The sequence below is a fragment of the Mus musculus genome, chromosome 5 (assembly GCF_000001635.26).
Source record: "Mus musculus strain C57BL/6J chromosome 5, GRCm38.p6 C57BL/6J".
In the NCBI taxonomy this organism is placed as follows: Eukaryota; Metazoa; Chordata; class Mammalia; order Rodentia; family Muridae; genus Mus; species Mus musculus.
In genome coordinates this window covers 94,866,934-94,887,297 of record NC_000071.6, presented here as the reverse complement: position 1 = coordinate 94,887,297, position 20,364 = coordinate 94,866,934, and the positions used below count along the sequence as shown (strand labels likewise).

The 20,364-nt window shown below is 41.3% G+C and overlaps 1 protein-coding gene across 1 annotated transcript; it reads right to left on the bottom strand.

The window, feature by feature from the left end:
* Positions 1-10,095: 10,095 nt before the first annotated feature.
* Gm3183 (predicted gene 3183) lies at positions 10,096-13,515 on the bottom strand. Its single transcript, XM_017321276.2, has 3 exons — positions 13,215-13,515; positions 11,959-12,549; positions 10,096-10,973 (listed from the first exon to the last, which is right to left on the bottom strand). Exons 1-3 carry the CDS (start codon positions 13,499-13,501, stop codon positions 10,406-10,408), a joined length of 1,446 nt encoding a protein of 481 aa, XP_017176765.1. The 5' UTR covers positions 13,502-13,515; the 3' UTR covers positions 10,096-10,405.
* Positions 13,516-20,364: the final 6,849 nt, after the last annotated feature.

Below are 20,364 nucleotides of genomic sequence, written 5' to 3'. Positions count from 1 at the left end.
TGTTACTTGTCCCTGTGAGGCTTGCCCAGACTAAATGACTGACTCACGGGCTAAGAATCTTAAATTTCTAGTGGATTATGGCTTCAATTGTTAGATCGCCACCATTGCATGAAATATTAAATAAGGCACCCACACTATTGTTGATTATGTTATATTCTCGAGGTCTCCGTGCCCTCAAGGTTTCCATGGTACTCATGGTGTGGCTGCCCAACTCCCAGTTCTCTTGCTGTGGGTCCTGCTTGCATTCCCAGCTATATGTCCCCTGTTGTTAGCTGACACAAATCCCCACAACCCGGTAAAATCAAAACTCTGGAGGCTTGTGATTTATCAGTCAGATTTATATCAGAAAATTCTCAACCAACAAAATGCCCACACAATAAACTGAGAGCCCATAGATACTGATATAAACTGTTCACCCAGACTAGTCAAATTATCCTGTCATTATCTATCCCTTATATGACATTTATAGCTACCTGTGGCAATTTAAAGCCACTCAGATCTTATTAGATCTTATTAGTCTTTCTCCTCCTCCATCTTTCTTCCTTCTCCTTGTGTCTCCCCATCTCTCCAGTCTCTAAAACTCTCAGCCTGCTCTCTTTATCCTCTGCCCAATTGCAGGCTCTAGACTTAAAGTGTTCCTGCCCTCACCTGCAAATAGACATCAATCCACACTCAAGCACAAAAACAAACAAATAAATAAGCAAATAACAAAAACAACGAAACCTGCCAAGATCTCCAACCTTCTATACACAGTTTATAGTAAATAAGACTCGACAGGTTGTATTTATATATTAGGCATCTATACATACACTCGTGTATTCATGTTTGTATGTGTAATTGTTTGTGCCTGTGTGAGTGTGTGTGTGTGTGTGTGTGTGTGTATTTGTAACAAAGAAATAGAAGTCGTGCATTTGGGGTAGATCAGGGAGGGATACATACATGAAAAGAGTTGCAGTGAGATAAAAGAAATCGTATAAACATATTTTAATATAAAATTATTTTAAAAACAAAAATATGGGATAAGTAGATGACTGTACAATAAAGAGCACCGCCTGCTCTTTTAGGGTACCATACTTGGGTTCCCAGGACTCCCTTCTGCTAGATCACAACCCTCTGTAACTCTAGATGCAGGAGGATCCATTATATTCTTCTGGCCGCCCTTGGGACTCCCACTCACCCACAGATACAAATGTTTAATTAAACGTTTTAAACCAAATTATTAACAGAAAATTAAAAGACAACTTTAAAATTATTATGTAGCTTAACTCCACAGTGGAGTGTTTTTCTTCTTCTACCTAACCAAAGTACTTTTATTTTGATTATCTTGAGTTTTCTGTTTCATGAGCCTGATCCTAGAGGTCTGTTTGCAAGCAAGATGTAGTTTCCTTATGGCTTAAGGATCATTAGTGGAAGTGATCCTATGATGTCCCACAATGCAATGCTCAGGTTCTTTGTGTCATCAACAAAGAGTTAAGATTGACACCTATTAGTGGAGAAGTGGAGTTCGTCTTGTTGATACAAAATCACGGCTCTGATCTCAAAGGAAAGAAAAAAAATAGTTTCTTCTGGGCCCAATTATGAGTAGCCATGTACTGAAAACAGATCTAGGTTACTTCAAATATCATCTTTCAACATGGAAACAGTTTCATGGAGTTCTTATGGTTACAACTCAAAAAAAGTCTTAAGTTAAAGCAGTTCTTAGGTATATCAGTACAAAATTAAAAATATTTCCATTGCTGCAAACATTAGTGTGTGGGTTTAACAAAGTTGAGATATTCATATTGGTCTCAGATGGCATCTGAGAATATTCTAAAGCCCTTTGGTGGGACTTGGGTTCTTTAACATAATACATTATAAGTTCTTAAAAGATCTATTAGGCTATTAGGTCCTGTTTTTTTTTTTTTTTGTTAGTGACAGGATGTTCAGTGGGACCTGTAGGAAGAAACAAGGCATGGCTATTTAATACACAAAAGCTTCCCCAAGTAACTGTGTTGGGAACCCAAATAAACATCCCCAAATTGTTTTGATCATGATTTTTCATTGCAGCAATAGAAACCCTAAGTAAGATAATTAATTTGGTTTGTAGGATCTTCTCAAATCTATAGAATGCAGCTATTAATGGATTGTGACTTTTCTGTCTCAGGTAATACATATTTTGAAGAATGATCCTTACTGGCTCTGAAGCAATACTGTGATTCAGATCAACCTGTTGGCCAGTAGAGGGCAGCACAGACACACACTAAAAGTGCTTGGGGGTAGTGTGTTCTCACCAAGGCCTAGGCTAAGAAGGTCCCCATCACCACCAACCCCTCCCCAACACGTGCAAGTATGATTTATTTGTATTTGAAAATATAACTAGATAGAAACTCATTAAAAATGTAGCTAACAAAAGCTGAGCTTGTACTGATCCTTCTGGCAGTAGAAAATGGGCTACAATGTCCTCACGTGTCTTCAAGGTTGTTTAGCTCACCTGGGCCTCAGAGTGATTTTATTCCACATTTTTTCTTCTTTTGATTCTTCTGCCTTTCCTACCAGCAGACTTTGCTCCTTCAGGAAACCATTGATAAGAAATGCCAGTCTCTCTTCCTCACCCTTGCTCAGGTGTTTCCAGAGCACTGTAATGTATACTTCCTCTTTAAGCTGCAGCTCCTGGTGGCTCTTGGGTATGGGAAGGTAAAAATAACATAGATTACCTCCTCCTTCGGCTCTTGCAAACAAGAGGCCATGTGTGGCACTTCCCACACCAATGCTGTGGACAAAGGGTGTTTGAAGTTAGGTATTTACAGTCTCTCTATTGTGGGCTCCTGTGAAAATAAAAATTAAATGAAATACTTTCTTACTATAGAGAAAAGGACCAGGGCACAGTGCCAATGATACTAGAGCAAAATCAAACTGCAATAGTGTAAATAGTTCAATGTCCTCCACTCCTACTAACTTCTCCAGATACACAGAAACACTCCTCCCCAGAGATGACAGCCAGACAGGACAAAACAAGATGCTGTAAGTCAAGGCAAATATCTCCATGTCAAGGATGTAGAAGGGAACCCAACAAGAGGAAAACGGTATGTTTTCAGTCATTCTCTAATTTATTTTACACCCTATATTATGTTAGTTTACATATCATAGCTTCCCCTCCCTCCCGTCCTCTCAATCATTCCCTCTCTTCTCCCTTCTCCCAACTCCCCTCCCCTTCTCAGAGAAGGTGAGGCCTCCCATGAATATATGTTGGCTGACCTAGGTGCATCTTTTTCTATTGAGTCTAGATAAGGCAGCCCACTTAGGGGAAAGGGATCCCAAGGCAGGCAACAGTCAGAGAGAGCCCTTGCTCCTATTGTCCCAGGTGCCACATGAAGACCAAGCTGCAGAACTGTTACATTTCTAGGTGGCTCAGGTCTATCCTATGCAAGCACTCTGGTTGTTGGTTCAGTCTCAGTGAGCACCTATGGGGCTAGGTTGGTTGATTCTGTTAGTGTGTGTGTGTGTGTGTGTGTGTGTGTGTGTGTGTGTGTGGTGTGGTGTGCTTGACCTCTCTGGCTCCTTCAATCCTTCTTTCCCTCCTCCAGAAGATTCCCCAAACTCTGTCTAATATTTGGATGTAGGTCTCTGCATCTGTTTCCATCAGTAGCTGAGTGAAATCTCTCAAAGAACACTTATGGAGGTCTCCTGTTTGTAGAATATTATAGTGTCAGGGCTATTGAACTAATTGAGAAAGGTCACCACCTCCTAAACAGAACACCCATATTTCAGGTGCTAAGATCAACAATAAATGGGGCCTCATGAAACTGAAAATCCCCTGTAAGGCAAAGGACAGCATCAATAGGACAAAATGTCAGTCTAAAAGAATGGGGGTATGGATTCTCTTAAACTGCTTCCTGCTGTCTAGGGTGGTCATTAATTTTGGGGTGTAGCCAACATTCACTATTGGGGTCTACTTAGTAAATGTTCACACCAGGTTCATCTGTTGACAGCAGCTCCTCTGTAGACAGTGTCTAGTAATCCTGTAACAGGAACTGATTAATAGTTTGTTTATAAATTTTTTGTATTTGCCATTGAAGGAATGTAGAAGATTAATGAGGCAGGGTGTGAATAATAAAACCAGGAAGATGGCTAGGAGAGGCGTTACAAAAGGGAGTATCCACTTGGGTTGGGAGTATCCATGTTGGGTTCTGGAAAATCCCAGAACTGGAGGTCTTGGGTTCCCTGAAATTCTGTATGTCTGATTCTAGCTACTGGATTTTATTTCTCACTATCTTGGATTGGTTGACTTAGAAACAGCATTCTTCTTGGAGGAACAAGCAAAGACTACCTTCTTTAGCTGTCAGGACATCTAGCCCCCATCAGTTCTGAAGCACCACAGCTGTCAAAGAATTGGTCTGTTTCTGGATAGTAAGAATAGTTTCAGACATTTTTTGAAAACTGCTTTCAAATTTAGAAGTGCACTTATTATATTGGGAAATGGAAGTCATTATCCCTGTGATTCAAGTTTCAGCTCCTATGGCTATTCCTGCAGTGACTTAGAGTGGCACAACCTGAATTGCCCTCTTATGTTGAGCAGCTGTCTACAACTGGGATTGGCAAGGGTTCATTTCCATGGATTACTCCTAATTCAGGGAAAAGGAGTACCAACATGCAAATTCCTTACCAGCCAGCAGGTAGGTGCTGGGCTGCCTTGTCTGGCCTCAGTGGGAAAGGATGCATTTAGTCCTGATGGAACTTGGGTGTGCCAGGGTGGTATGGTACCTGGTGGGGGTGAGGAGTAGGTGTTGAAGTCTTACTCACAAAGACCACAGAGATCGCCATCACTGCAAACCGCATGAGGATTTTTATTGATCCAATATGTTGGGGACTCCCCTCTCTGTATGCAGGCCAGAGGAGAGACCCAGAACAAAAAAGAACACACTTTTTATACCTTGTAAGGAGCAGATTTAAGCAACAGGGTTCTCATTGGTGTAGCAAGTAACCCTTTCAGACATTGGTTGGTTTGTATAGTGACTACCTCTGTGGTGTAGCAAGTAACCCTTTCAGACATTGGTTGGTTTGTATAGTGACTACCTCTGACCTAGTGACTCACTTTGGTTGCCCCCATGGTGGGTTATTATGATTTGGTCAGCAAAGCAATAGTACATTTTGAACTTATGGGTCAGTCACAGCTACTAACGTCACAGGGAATCCTAGCAAGGTCAGTGCGGTTTGTGGTCTTTCTCAGAATTTAGTGTGGGGCGGGGTAGGGGATTTCTCTGGGAGCTGCTATCCTGTTATGGTTATTTCTCTGAGAACGGCTAATATTGTTTTGGCAGCTTGTAGGCTTAATCATTTTGAACACCCAAACTAAGTTTTTACATTTGTTTAGTCATCCAGCTTCCTTATCTGGCTCTGCACTTGGCCTGCTAGTACAGTTTGGAAAGTCCTTTTTGAAGGCGGAAGGTACTGGTGGTCTTGGATTCATTTTGTATATTCTGTTAGTAACTCTCCTTTTCTGGGGAGAATGGGAGAAGGAAATGAGGAGAAAAGACAGAGGGTAGGTAGGACTGGAGGGCAAAGAAAGGCATGATGTGATCACCTGGTAAAGAGAATAAATGAGTTAATGGAAACCAAAAGAAACGATAAAGAAGGAGGTAGATATTTTAAACAATTAAACTTTGTCCACTGCAAACAGAAATGAAACATGTTTTCCTTGAAACATGTTAGCAACATATGTTTTCATGGGCCACTTTTAATTACACTAAAAAACCTCATGAAATATGCAAGTACTTTGGTAGAAAATAAAGTTCTAAAGATTGCTTTGAAGCTTGATGGCTGTCATTAGTATGTACTTATAACTGATAATTAGCATATGCCAATTATACAAAGAATCTTGTTTCAGTCAGCCCTTTCCCTACAGACATAAATAGATAAAGTTATATTTATTCTTAGTTTTGTATCTCCCTCCCTCTTTCCTTTTTTCCTTTCTCCTCTCTTGTTAATATGTGCTTAAGATTTATACTATAAAAATCATTAAGGTTGTTTTTTTCTGGTTTTTTTTTTTTTTTTTTTTTTTTTTTTTTGGTTTTTCGAGACAAGGTTTCTCTGTGCAGTCCTGGCTGTCCTAGGGTTTTGTATTATTTTGATTTTTATTTACTTATTTTTCACAGCTTTTATTCCATTCCTGAGCAGGAATAAGATAAAGTCAAGAGAGACCAGAAGGAAAGTGCAGAGGGACACTAGCTCCATGTCAAAAAGAGGTTTCTTGAATTTTCCTAGTAGGTATTTATAAAAGTAGATAGAATGATACTGAATTTCTGCTCTGAAGTCTCAACCTGTATGGTGCTGAGAAAACAGTTATGAACACCCTGTTTAATGGGGTTCACAGATCCAGTGAGTGGATAGATAAACACTCTAGGAAGTGCACTACATCCAGACCTTTCTTGGACTGACCCCGGCCGGATATTGCAATTGCTTTGGCAGACCTACATAGTGAATATGTAAGAAACCAACAAGGAAACCTGCAACACACACGTACAAAAAACGTTTGATAGACACTATTGCATACACCAGAAAGATTTTGCTGAAAGGACCCTGATATAGCTGTCCCTTTTGAGGCTATGTCAGTGCCTGGCAAACACAGAAGTGGATGCTTACAGTCACCTATTGGATGGAACACAGGGCCCCCAATGGAGGAGCTAGAGAAAGTACCCAAGGAGCTGAAGGAGTCTGCAACCCTATAGGTGGAACAACAATATGAATTAACCAGTACCCCCAGAGCTCGTGTCTCTGTAACAGAAGATGGCCTAGTCAGCCGTCATTGGGAAGAGAGGCCCCTTGGTCTTGCAAACTTTATATGCCCCAGTACAGGGGAATGCCAGGGCCAAGAAGTGGGAGTTGGTAGGTAGGGAAGCAGGGTGGAGGGGAGGGTATAGGGTACTTTCAGGATAGCATTTGAAATGTAAATGAAGAAAATACCTAATAAAAAAATTGGAAAAAGAAAAAAAAACATTTGAAATATAATGAATTAACAATAATGCCAAACTGGTAAGTTTTTATGTAAAATAGACACCTCATTCCTTGTGATTGTGTATCCACAAGTACTTCTTGCATTGTCAAACATGGGCCGGGAGAGAAGATGGCTCAGTAGTAAGAGTCCTGGCTGCTCTTCCAGACAACCAGAGTTCAATTCTACACAACCACCTGGCTAGTTTACAACCATCTATATAGGGTTCTGATGCCTTTTCCTGACATGTAAGCATACATGCAGCTAGAACAGGAATATACTTAAAGAACATACAGAAATAAATATTGAACATTGACAACCTCCTAATTTCTTCTCACTCACCCCTGGTGCAGGATGTCAAACTCTGGAGCCCAGAGCACCCTACACTATTGCTCACCAACAGAGGTCAAAGGACACACCTGAAACTCCACATGCTCTCTTCACTGAGCCATACAACTGCTGTCACCTCCCCAGCCTGAAACCTGTTTGCTCAGGTTTCAGTGTTAGCTAGAAGAGAGCATCAGGGCGGAGCTTGCAGCCCCATCATTTTGCCACTCCCACTGCCGCTTACTGTTCTGGAGTAAGTAACACTTGGTCACTTGCAACTTTACTCCAGGATGATTTGGCAGGAAAAGGCCCCTTCCCCTGCTTCATAACCGAGTGTCAGAAATAGTAAAATCGAACCTTGATCAGACTGGCTGTCTTGTTTCCATCTTTATCGCACCGCCTAGCCCCCCACTCCTTCTCTTGCAGATTCCAAGATGACTTTGAGACTAGAACCCACACATGTGAGCCGCTGGCCAGCCACAACAAACTGCTACTGATCAACATCACCATTTTAATTAATTGAGCCATTTTTTATTTGTTTGTGAAATTGAGTCTTTATTATTTTTTTTTTTTTTTATTTAAAGACTTCTTTGGCTAGGCCTATAGCTAAATGAGTATTATGTGGATTTGTGCTTGTGAAAGCCAGGGTCCACATAACCCAGAAAAGAGGGTCCTATCACCTGAAGACTGAGTACCTGTAAAGAACAACCTGATTATTTCCACTGAAATCAAACTTTGGTCCTCTGCAAAAGCAGCACATACTCTTAAGCTGTGAGCAATCTCTCTCAATATATGGCTTTCCAGTTTTGTTGAGTATAGCCTTTTGTAGAAGGATCTGATGGTGTTTTGGATTTCTTCAGGATCTGTTGTTATGTCTCCCTTTTCAGTTCTGATTTTGTTAATTTGGATTTTGTTCCTGTGCCCTCTAGTAAGTCTAGCTAAGGGTTTATCTATCTTGTTGATTTTCTCAAAGAACCAAATCCTCGTTTGGTTAATTCTTTGAATAGTTCTTCTTGTTTCCACTTGGTTGATTTCACCCCGGAGTTTGATTATTTCCTGCCATCTGCTCCTCTTGGGTGAATTTTCTTCCTTCTTTTCTAGAGCTTTTAGATGTGTTGTCAAGCTGCTAGTATGTGCTCTCTCCCGTTTCTTGTGGAGGCACTCAGAGCTATGAGTTTCCCTCTTAGAAATGCTTTGTGTCCCAAAGGTTTGGGTACGTTGTGGCTTCATATTCATTAAACTCTAAAAAGTCTTTAATTTCTTTCTTTATTCCTTCCTTGACCAGGGTATCATTGAGAAGAGTGTTGTTCAGTTTCCAGGTGAATGTTGGCTTTCTGTTATTTATTTTGTTATTGAAGATCAGCCTTAGTGCATGGTGATCTGATAGGATACATGGGACAATTTCAATATTTTTGAATCTGTTGAGGCCTGTTTTGTGACTTATTATGTGGTCAATTTTGGAGAAGGTACCATGAGGTGCTGAGAAGAAGGTATATCCTTTTGTTTTAGGATAAAGTGTTCTGTAGATATCTGTCAGAACCATTTGTTTCATAACTTCTGTTAGTTTCACTGTGTCCCTGTTTAGTTTCTGTTTCCATGATCTGTCCATTGGTGAAAGTGGTGTGTTGAAGTCTCCCACTATTATTGTGTGAGGTGCAACGTGTGCTTTGAGCTTTACTAAAGTTTCTTTAATGAATGTGGCTGCCCTTGTATTTGGAGCATTTAAAAAAATATATGGCTTTCTTGTTTAAGGAACTTGAATGCATGTTTATTATTAGCAAATCTCAGGTGAGTTCACTGGTCCGAAGGAACAAGGCCAGAGAACTGGACATTCAGACAGGGAGTCAGGTTGTGGGGAAAGACAGAAAAGAGCCTGAGAGAGGTTTGTTGTTTCTTTGTCTTCTTCTATCCCTTAAGCCAGCCTAAATGTCCATGTGTCCAACAATAGCTGATTCCTTTATCCACCTTTTGAATTGTGACAAGCCTTGCATCAATGTGTACATTTTGACTTATCTCCAGAGGGCATCTGTTGCCGAGGCCTTAAGTTTAGCTATGCTATTCAATGCAGAAAATAACAATGATATTTAAACAGAGAACTCATGTTCTAAGTGTTCCGTAAATACAGAGTAACGATAAATTGTTTTATTGATAGTTTACCATACAGAAAGGGTTAATGACTAGGCAAAGGAGATTTTTCTTTTGCTTTTAATAAAATTGAAGACTTAAAATACACGTCTTTTTGAAAGTAAATACTTTATGTAGCAAAGGTACCTGCATAATAGTGGGCACCTTTTTATACACTATGGTTACTTCATAGAGTTTGGGACTCCAAGGGAATTGAGCTCTAGAGACATGTGGCATAAAGACTGTATATAGAGGTTCTTGTTAGTAAGCTCATTAAGGCATGACCAAAAGTTCAGGAGTTCAAAGCTAGAATGGAAAGCCTGTTTTTCTTTGCTTTATGTTGTCTTCTTACCTTTAGGCATCTTTGAGGGGTCCAAGGTGCCTTGTGGTCTCAACATACTGGATATTAACCATCTGTGATCATTTTAATCCCTCTTCACAAGATTTGTGTCTATGTTGCTCACATTAATGTAAATGTTTTGTGCACATAACTGATCAGCCACCCAAAAGTGTTATACATGTAGCCCAGGCAAGAGACTAGGGAAAGATGTGTCAAGAAAACTTTTATTTTATACATGCCATATTCACCTGGAACTTTGCTTCCTTCATAAAACAACAGTGTCTTTCCAAACCTGGACCTATTCTATCATCCTGACACTGAACCTGGTAGTAAGGTTGGAAAAAGTCCAAGACCCCGGGGAGACATCATCCAGGTTGATAGGTACACAAAAAGCATCTATATATACTGTCGGGGCAGAAGCCACATATAAATGCCAAACTGTTATTCTGACTCCATCATGCCCCTGGTCCAACAGTCTATTGGAATAGTCCACATTTCAATCTAAGCATTCAGGGTCCCAGTCACTACCCATCTCTTTACTTCTAACCATATGGGAAGTGTCTGAAGTCACAGTCTCTGAGCACCTTGGATGAGAGATGTGTCCCAAGCATGTCATTTATTCATAGTCAGAAGTCCTGTATCCATGTTTACTGCAAACAGGAACAAAGCCTTGCCCCCTGGCCATAGACACAGGTCTTGCCACAATTTTGGCAGACATTTGTTGCAAAAGATATGCTCTTAGGCTCTCTTTTGGCCCTGAGGGTATCCATGAGCTCCTGACAAAGTTCCACAAATCTTTCTCTGGAGACATGACCCAATGCATCATAGCACTCCAGAGGGACAGGGTATTGTTCCACATTCATCTTGCTCCAGGTGGCTGTGTGCTGCAAAAGGTCCTTCAGGATGGCCATGGAGAAGTCATTGCTGTAGAAGTTGATCTGGTTGAGCTGAGAGCATTGACTGAGGGCAGGTAAGAGGACAATGAGCTGGGAGTCCTTCATGCTACACCACTGAAAATCCAGAGACTTAAGAGTACCTGCCAGTTTTCCTAGGAGACCTCTCAGAGGCATAAGATCGAGAGCAAATAATGTCACTCCTCTGATTTCCAGATTTTTTAACTTAAAAAGGTTGTGACAGCAGGAAAAGGAATCCAAGTCTGTCTGTGAAATTAGGCAGTGAGTGATGGAGAGGGTCTGCAAGGGCGTCCTCAGGCACCTAGGGATAGAGGAGACCAGAGGGTTAGTTCTGGCAAGTGGTGTTGTAAAGGTTTGGCTGGGATGTACACAGTGATAGAATGAACCAAGTGCCCCAAGGTCAGTTTAAGTAAATGATCAAGGACAACATCTGTGATGCTTCCTGTTGCAAACTGCTCAGTCATGACAATCTCGCAATTCACCCTTGGGCCTCACCCTCAAGCCGAAAACCAGTTCATCACTTAAGCTAAGAAGGCACACAGAAGCTGGGCTTGATGGCACATGCCTTTAATGCCAGCACTCAGGAGGAAGAGGCAGGAGGGTTTCTGAGTTCCAGGACAGCCAGGACTACACAGAGAAACCCTGTCTCCAAAAGACCAAAAAAAAAAAAAAAAAAAAAAAAAAAAAAAAAAAGCAAGCAAGCAAGCAAGCACACAGAAGATTGAGCTTCCAACCCAAGAAACCCCTGACAGGATTTTGATAAACTCATTGAATCTGCATTCTATCATTCCCTCTGCAGTCATGCTGGCTCTAAGTTTCAGTCCAAGTTATACTCCTTGTCCCATGCACTCAGTGCTGCTTGGGCTCGCACAAAACATTTCATCCAAGGGAACTGGGCAGAGATAGAAGGCTGTTCCCACAGATCTGAGCATATAGTTCATGTTCACACTGAGCTGATGTGTACCCTGACACCTTACTACACACTCCCCTGCTGGTCCCTTTCCATTTGATTGAGTGGGCATGATTGACGAAGAATTACAACCCATGCTTACTAGAACTGACCTCCCCTTAGATCAAATCACTTCTGTACTCCATGAGTGCTTATTTCAGTTGACTGAATTAACTTGTAAAATTTCCCTTGCATATCTCAGTATACATGGAAACAAGACATAACTTTCAGAGTGTTATGAGTATCTAAATTTTGTTCCTAGTGAGTGGCAGGCATTATGTACCACTAATCCTTAAGAGAAGAGAGACAGATTTGCTTTGGTAGCTGACTTGCTTACCCTAGGATCTGATGCAGGTGGTCTCTGAGAAAATGGACACGTTTCATGAAGACATGTTGGAGACAGTTGAATTTGGAAAACTGAGAAATAATCTTTTTGATACACTTGACTTTTGAGGCCCCTGTTATATTCATAATAGGGGAGGTATTCTTGTGGAGTGGTGCCAGGAAGACTTTTTCAAGATTTTTCATCTGCCCAAAGTAGGGAGCAAAATGTGCCAGCCGCAACAGAGTCCAGTCGGTATACAGTTCTAATTCTGTAATGTGCTCTGGATGAAAAACATTCATGATTTCTCTGATAACTTTGTCTGGTGCATCCCAGATCTTCATCTTTGTACAGCAGAAATTTATGGACCCCTTTCTCTGCTTGGCCCAATTCAAGAAATATGCTTTTTCTTCATTGAGCTGAGAACTGATTGACAGATCAACTATGATCTTCAGACGCTGCCTCAGTGCATATCTGGGAAGGGCCTTCACTACTTGCTTTTCATCCAAGGTCTCTGCATCAGAGTCACTGTCATTTGCATCGCTCCCTATGTTCCAGAAGACATGGTGCACATTTCTCATGTCGAGAACCTGAAGTTTTGGCCTCCTGTGGGTGAAACTTATGAATGTCAGCAGTCTTCTTGATACATATGTCTAAACTCAGGTCTCCTCCCTGCTAAAGCTTTTTTTTTTTTTTTTTTTGAGACAGGGTTTATCTGTTTAGCCCTGGCTGTCCTGGAACTCACTCTGTAGACAAGGCAGGCCTCAAACTCATAAATCCGACTGCCTCTGCCTCCCAAGTGCTGGGATTAAAGGCGTGTGCTACCATGCCCCACACTGCTACAGTCTTTGTTTTTAAGCACTTTGATATCCAAGGTGGACTCAGGCATGCTACAAAAGCTTTCCTGGGCTTCTGTACACTTGAATACTTTTCTTTCACTAAGGTATACATCATTTCTATTACTATTTCTACTACTATTATTATTACTATAATAATAATAATAATAATAGTAATTATTATTATTATTATTACTGTGAAGGCCAGGGATAGGCTCATTCTACTGTGAGGCTAAGTCTACTCTAGTCCATATTCAAGTCTAATCCATATCCAAATGTGCTCTCTACAAGTAAAGAGTAGATTTCAAGAACCTTGTGTCTCTGCTTGTTTATGCAATCAGAAGCATCTAATAGACTTAGGACAAAGCCATTCTCCCTGGCAATGTCTACTGTGTACTCTTTACGCTCCCATATACAATACTTGGATATGCTTACCCGGGGGGAAATTTTCTTGTCAGTCTCCTGTCTACACCATCTAGCAGAGCTTGCAAGGTTTCCAGGTTATGCATATTTATCAATGACCCCACAGGGAGATATTGGAAAGGCCAGGCTGCCACCATTGTCTTTATGAGCGAGTTGTGTCTGCCAGCAAAGGCCTCTTGGAACAGCCATGGGATGTACACAGCTGGCACGTTCTCCAGAGGGGATATGGCCAAAGCCTCATCTCTCAGCTGTGTCTGCCTTGCTCGCTTCTGGAGTGTGGGTGGGGTCTGACCACTCATCCTCTCAGGTCTTCAGGAAGAAGGCTCCTGGGGAAGCATTTAGAAAAGAATACATATTCAAGACAACTTTATACTGCTTCCTCACCACCACATTAACCATTTAGTTTCTGAATTACTGCTCTAGAGTTACAGTGCTAGAGACATCAATTTATTTCTGTATCCTAAACTGGTGGTGTAAAGACAGACTCCCACACTGGCATCATGGGAGCCTCTCTAGTACTCTAATGGACACATAATTTTGGGGTCAAAATATTTTTATGTGTTTCCCTTTCTTTACAAAGGAAAGAATGAAAGGAAGCTGACCTGTCCAACACGTCCAGTTATTTGAGGATCTCGAGGGGACCTCCTCCTAATAACTTAATGGGAGGTAGAGAGAGACGAGGGCCTTGTACGAGTAAGGACACGGAAACCAAACCGTTCTGAAGTTGTATCAAGACCCCAATGTATTGAGAAAGATCCAAGGCTTAAATGCACAAGCAAAAGGGGAAGTACAGACACTTATCAGTGGGAGGGGTGGGCCAATACAGGCAAAAGGAGAAGTACTTATGGGAGGGGGGCAATAGAAATTCTTTCTTTTGGCAGCTACACGGGGAAGCAGGAAGCTTGGTGGTATCAGGGTGTGGTCAGGACATCAGTGATGACCTAGGGCTAGAACATCCCATGGTTCTCGGAATCCATGTGTCCCTGGCCCGCTCTTGACCCCTTTTTCTTCTCGGTGGGAGAGGCCCAATTCAGAGATCAAGAGTTGTCTTAATAGCTCCCAACAGGAAGCAAAATGGAAGAGATTCCCAGGACCCAGTACAGATGATCCTAGCTGAAATATGGAACATAGAGGAGATAGAACTTGAAGAGGACACCCCAGTCGATATGCATGGCTCCCTAATGAGGGAAGGGGCCACTCATCCATCTCAAAAATTTTAACCTAGAATTGTTCCTGACTAAAGGAAAAACAGGGAAAAGAGATAGTTCAGAGACTGAAGATTAGGCGCTTGAGAGACTGGGATCTTGGGATGTATAAAATCAGCAGACACCAAACCTAAACACTATTGCTGTTGTCAACATATGACTGTCCTCTGAGAGGCTGTGCCACCACCTGTCTAAGGACAACTGCAGATACTCACAGGCAACCTTTGCATTGAGCATGTGGACCCCAATGGAAGAGATAGGGAAGGATTTAAGGAGATATAGGGGATTACAACCTCATAGGAAGAAAAACAACATCAACTAAGTGGACCTCTCAGATTTCCCAGGGACTAAGTCTCCAAACAAGGAGCATACATGAGTGGATCTATGGTTCCTGATAACATATGTAGCAAATGGCTTATTTCAGAGAGGAGGCTCCTTGTCCTTTGGAGGCCTATTGTCATAGTGAAGGGAGAGGCAGGAGTGTGTGGGTAGGTGGGGGTGTAATGTTTTAGAGGTAAAGGGAAAGTATCATGGGAGGGGGTTTGTGAGGTGAAGCCTGGAAGAGAGATAACATTTTAAATGTAAATATGTAAAATTATCAAAAGGGTGGGGTGATGAGAAGGAAGAATGTGATGAGGAACAAATGGCAGACCAGGAAGGGAATAATGACTGGATTGTAAAACTAAGTTGAAGAGAAATTGAATTTAGTAGTAAAAAAGAAAAAAAAAGGACAAACAACAAAGAAACAAACCAGCAATCAAACAACAACAACAACAACAAAAACAAACAAGGAAAGAAACAATAATACAACCAAAAAGTTCCTGTGTTGTATAACAATATTGAATTTCCAGTAAGGAGGATAACATCTGTGGGTTCCTACCAAGACTGTCAGGCTCACCTTGGTTCCAAAAGCAGACGTTATCCAAAAACCACAGCTATGTGAAAATGATCTAAAGCAAAGACTAAGGTAAGACATTTGAGTAACTTACGAATGTAATTCCAGCTACCAGGATGATCAGAGTTAAAGATGATCAAAGTTACATGAGCTAGGGACTCACAAAAAAAAAAAAATCATCATTTCAGTGAAAGGAAATATGAAAGACCACATTAGTCAGAATGATCTGATTTCAGCTAACCCAGAGCAACACGCCCAACATCTTAGAAAATTCTTGTGTCAAAAAATATATCAAGCACAGTAATGAAATATACAAGTTATCTTAGAGATATAGTGGAGATGAGGCTAAAACGTCATCGGGAATGAAACCCAAGGTCTTCAATGTGTTTTACTAAAGAGACAGAAAATGAAATTTCCTGTACTACCCCGGAATCTAAAGGGTTTCAAATCAAACTGCTTGACCCTAGGGAAACCAATTACATACCAGTTCTGAGTACTGCAGATAGGTCTCTGAGTCCTAGACAACCCTGGTAGTTACCCAATCTCCAGATCTGAATATTTTCTGTCTCCACTGAAGCCTCTCTGAATAACCCTTCCTATTGCAGCCATGTAATTCAACCTCAAACTAGAATTAGATTGGATGGTTAAACTCTGCCCTTTTAATTCTATATGTAACATCCAGCCATTTCATTGATTGCACCAGAGCTCTCAATGAGAATACCTCCATAGCATACCATACCACTCAAACATTTCACTTGTTACTTAATAAAACATCACTGAATTTGTAGATTTTCTCCTTCATTTGCCTTATGATTACATAGTTTTGAGGTTGCTACAGGATTGGGTCTTGCTGTGAAGCCAGGGTTGTTTCTAAACTCTAAGTTCTAGCAATCCTCCTGCCTCAGCATAGTTCTTGCTGCTAGGATTAATGTTGAGAAACACCACACCTGGGCCAATTTTATTCATGTGCACAAAGTCAGTCTGATTTGCCTCAGATCAGGGTTTAATCTATTGATGATCATAGACAGAAAATAATTCATCGATATTATTGTAACTGGATCTGGGACAAAGAGTTTTTAATAGACAGGAGTATGTTCTGGAGCTCAAGGCCTGAATTGGATGTTTTTTCAATAAACTGCAGTAGCACCTACATAAATGTTAGAGGAAGGAGCATTGTCTGATTCCATTAACATTGTCCAAGTGTGCTGGGTGTGCACTCAGTGTGTAAGGAGCTACCCAGCATACAGCCATTCCTCTCTCCAGCACTGTATGCAGCAGACATAATGGCTATGCCTGGAAACTCAACAGTTCAAGAGTTGAACTGTTGAAGCCGGGGAATCAATTCAAAGCTGTCCTCAGCCTTATGGTAAATAGAAGGACAGCTTGAGCTTACATTTGAGTCTACTTCTAAATAGACCTAAAGGCAAACAGAAATTGGAGGGTCTGAGGGAGATGTTGCCTTTGGCTGACAGAAAACAGATAATGTGTCAGGTTTGATATGACCAGAATGATTTGCCCAAGATGAAATCAGGAGTGGGACATGTGCCAAAGAGTTTGCTCCACAATAATGAGCACCTATTAATACTCTATTCTGAACACCTACATGGTGGCTTGAAATGATCTGTAACTCCAGTTTCCGGAAACCTGAAAACTCCATCTGACCTTCTTGGACACCAGGCGTTCATTTGCTGAACATTCATACATGCAGGAAAAACACCAAAACATGGAGAACAAAACGTTTTTTGTTTTGTTTTGTTTTGTTTTGTTTTGTTTCAAGACAGGGTTTCTCTGTGTAGGTCTGGCTGTCCTGGAACTCACTGTGTATACCAGACTGGCCTCGAACTCAGAAATCTGCCTGCCTTTGCCTTTCAAGTGTTGGGTTGGGAATAAAGGTGTGTGCCACCACTGCCAGGCTAAATCTTTAAGAGAATTAAATTTGTAAAAGGAATGGTGGCAAACACCTTTAATCCCTGTACTCTGTAGGTAAAGGTAAACTGGGCACAGTGAGTTCAAGGCTAGTTTTATCTAAGCAGATAATTCTTAACCAGTGAAGCCTAAGGACTAAGGGTCTGTTTTACAATTAAGGCAGAGCAGAGTGGGGTAGCACCTGACTTTAATCCCAGCACCCTGGAGGCAAGGGGAGGAGCTGGATCTTTAGACCCCAGACTGATCTACAGATTAAAGTGTGGGACAGGGAGGGCTCCAAAATAGAGAAACACTCTCTCAAAACCCAAACCAAACCAAATAAAAACAAAATCTAGTTAGGTGAGAGATGCTACAATAGGCCTTTAATCTCAGAATTAAGGAGGCAGATGTAGGTGGACCTTGGAGTTTCAGCTAGTCTGGTCTACAATTTGAGTTCTGGGTCAGCCATGTCTGTTAAACAGAAACTCTGTCTGAAAAAAACTAAAAACAAAAAATGGAACAAAAAAGTGTTTTCTAAGAAAAAACTTTAAGGGAGCTTACTTAGTAGGCTGTGAGTTCCTCAGTGATCAATGGCACTTGTTACCAAGCCTGAATTCAGCAATGGGACACAAAGGTTTAAGGAGAGAAACCACTTCAGGGTCTAGTGGTTTCTAGACCACCAACACATTTTTGGGATCCAGCAAAAATATGAAGACATTGATGAAATATAAGTCCTAGGTAACTGTTACATATTGTAGTATGACAAAACAAAGAAATGGAGGATAAAGAACCAATGAAAAACCACAAGGAATACATATAGATACAGGACAGGATCTCACACACACAAGAATCCAATAAAAATACAAAATTGGTAGCCCTAATATATGAGCAAAGGTCCCAAAGGGGATAAAAACTCTGTAGAAGTCCAACAGCGTAAATTAACCGGGACCTTTGGGGCTCTCAGAAACTGAAACCCCAACCAAAGAGAACATGGGCTGGGCATAGGCCTCCCCACACAGATGTAGGAGATTTTTAGCTTGGTCTTCACGTCGGTCCCCTAACAACTGGACTGAAGGCCACTTCAGAAGCCATTGCCTGTTTGTGGGGTGTGTTCTTCTAGCTGAGCTGCTTTGCCTGGCCTCAGTGGGAGAGGATATGCCCTGCCTTAAAAATACTAAAAGTACCAGGGTGTGGGGATACCCAGGGAACTTCCACCTACTCAGAGAACATGGTAAGAAGGTACCTAGAAGTAGTGAACTAGGGTCTGACCTGGAAAAGAACAGTTAGTGGGGGATTTAAGGTAAATTAAAAAAAAAAGAATTAAATTAAAAAGCAAATCCAAAAAAACCCAAAAGAGGCCTGTTAAAACATTATGAGACCTAGGACCTCCAAAGAGGCCTCTGAGTTCACTTTGTGTTGGCCAGTAGACCTGCCCATATGAATGAGACTTGTACCCTCAAGGAGAGTCCATTTGAGAAAACTAATTTTTCATTTGTAAATGGTTTTCAGTAATTTCTGGGTTTGGGATAGGAGCTTGTGTCAGTCTACTTTTTTCTCAACACTGATACCCCATGTGGAATAGACCCACACAAGCCCTGAGAATTCTACTTTAGTCTACTTTAGTCTCTCTCTGTGTGTGTTAGTTCTCCTGTGTTTGTTTAAGAAGCTCTGGCTTCCTTGATGTCCACCATTTCCTCTGACTCTATTCCTCTTTCTTTGTTCTCTTCTACAGGATTCCCTGAGCCTTTCCCCTTTAGGTCTGAATCATCCAAGGTCTCTGTGTGAGTGTGTGTGTGTGTGTGTGTGTCTGCATGTTGTCATAGTGCTTATTAAGTCTAGGAAAGGGAAGAGGATTCCAGAAACACTGAAGCTAAAGGTAGTTCCAAGCCACAATCACACTTGTTGGGCATTGAATTTATGTGTTCTGCAAATATCAGGTATTCTGAAAATCTCCTAATCCTAGAGATTTTATCTCTGCCCAGGAAACCCTGATCATCTCTCCATGTCCACTGATCCTTCCTTTCTCAAACCTGCTCCGACTTTTTAGAATCATTGATGTTATGCCTCTCCCTGACACACTTTTTAACTTGTTTTGAAAATATTTTAATATAGAACAGGTTTGCCTCACACTATCTATTACAGCAAAGATACCATTGGATTTCTGAGCCTCTATTCAGACTCACGTGTTCTGGGAACACAGGCATGCCCCATTTGTCTAGATCATGCAGTGATTTATAACCTTAATTGTGAATGCCAAGCAAGGACTGTACTACTGGAGTCACACCACAGAATTCCCTCCAAGGTGGATGAAGCCATCCTCCTGGCTCTGCTTTCTGAGTACTACCATAGTATACGATTGGCAAAGCATAAAGCTCACCTCTTTATTCCAGAACTGATAAATAACTGTAAAATGTGATCAAGCTAGCTCTGTCAGGCAACAGGGTCTCAAGGTTGGGAATGATGATTGAAAAGACAATGACCATTAGACAACATTATTCCATGACTCCAGCCAGTGCTACGTCCTAAGCAGATTCACTTTTCTCTAGTCTGCTTTTATACCAGTCTAAATACATGCAAAGGATAAAGTCAGTTTTAGGTCAAAGAACAAACAAGGCAATAAACAATGTACCGAGTAAGGGGTCCCCAATGGAGATGTTAGTAAAAGGACTGGAGGAGCTGAAAGGGTTTGCAGCCCCATAGGAAGAGCAACACAACCCAAGAGCTCCCAGAGACTGAAACACCAACCAAAGTGTACACACATAGGGACCCATTGCTCTAGCTGCATGTATGTCAGTGGATGGCCTTGTTGGGCATCAATGGGAGGAGAGGCCCTCAGTCCTGTGAAGGCTTGATGCTCCAGTGTAGGGGATGCCAGGTTGGAGAGTCAGTAGTGGGTGGGTATGGGATCACGTTTATAGAAACAAGGAGAAAGGGGTTTGGATGAGGGTTTCCAGAGGACAAAATGGGGAAGGGGAGAACATTGAAATGCAAATAAATAAAATAACCAATAAAAAGTCTATTGACAAAAACAAACAAACAAACAAAGTCCCCTGATCACTATTTCTCTGGGTTTATCAAGATGAACAAGGTAAAACAATTGCCACACATTCCTCTGCCGAGTTTTCCTTGAGCTTTGCACTAGCCCAAGATAAATATT

Coding starts and splice junctions, on each gene's coding strand:
- Gm3183 (XM_017321276.2), bottom strand. CDS start 13,501: ATGAGTGGTCAGACCCCACCCACACTCCAGAAGCGAGCAAGGCAGACA. Junction 12,550..13,214: donor ACAAGAAAATTTCCCCCCGG/GTAAGCATATCC, acceptor TTTCACCCACAG/GAGGCCAAAACTTCAGGTTC. Junction 10,974..11,958: donor CACCTGCATCAGATCCTAGG/GTAAGCAAGTCA, acceptor CTCTATCCCTAG/GTGCCTGAGGACGCCCTTGC.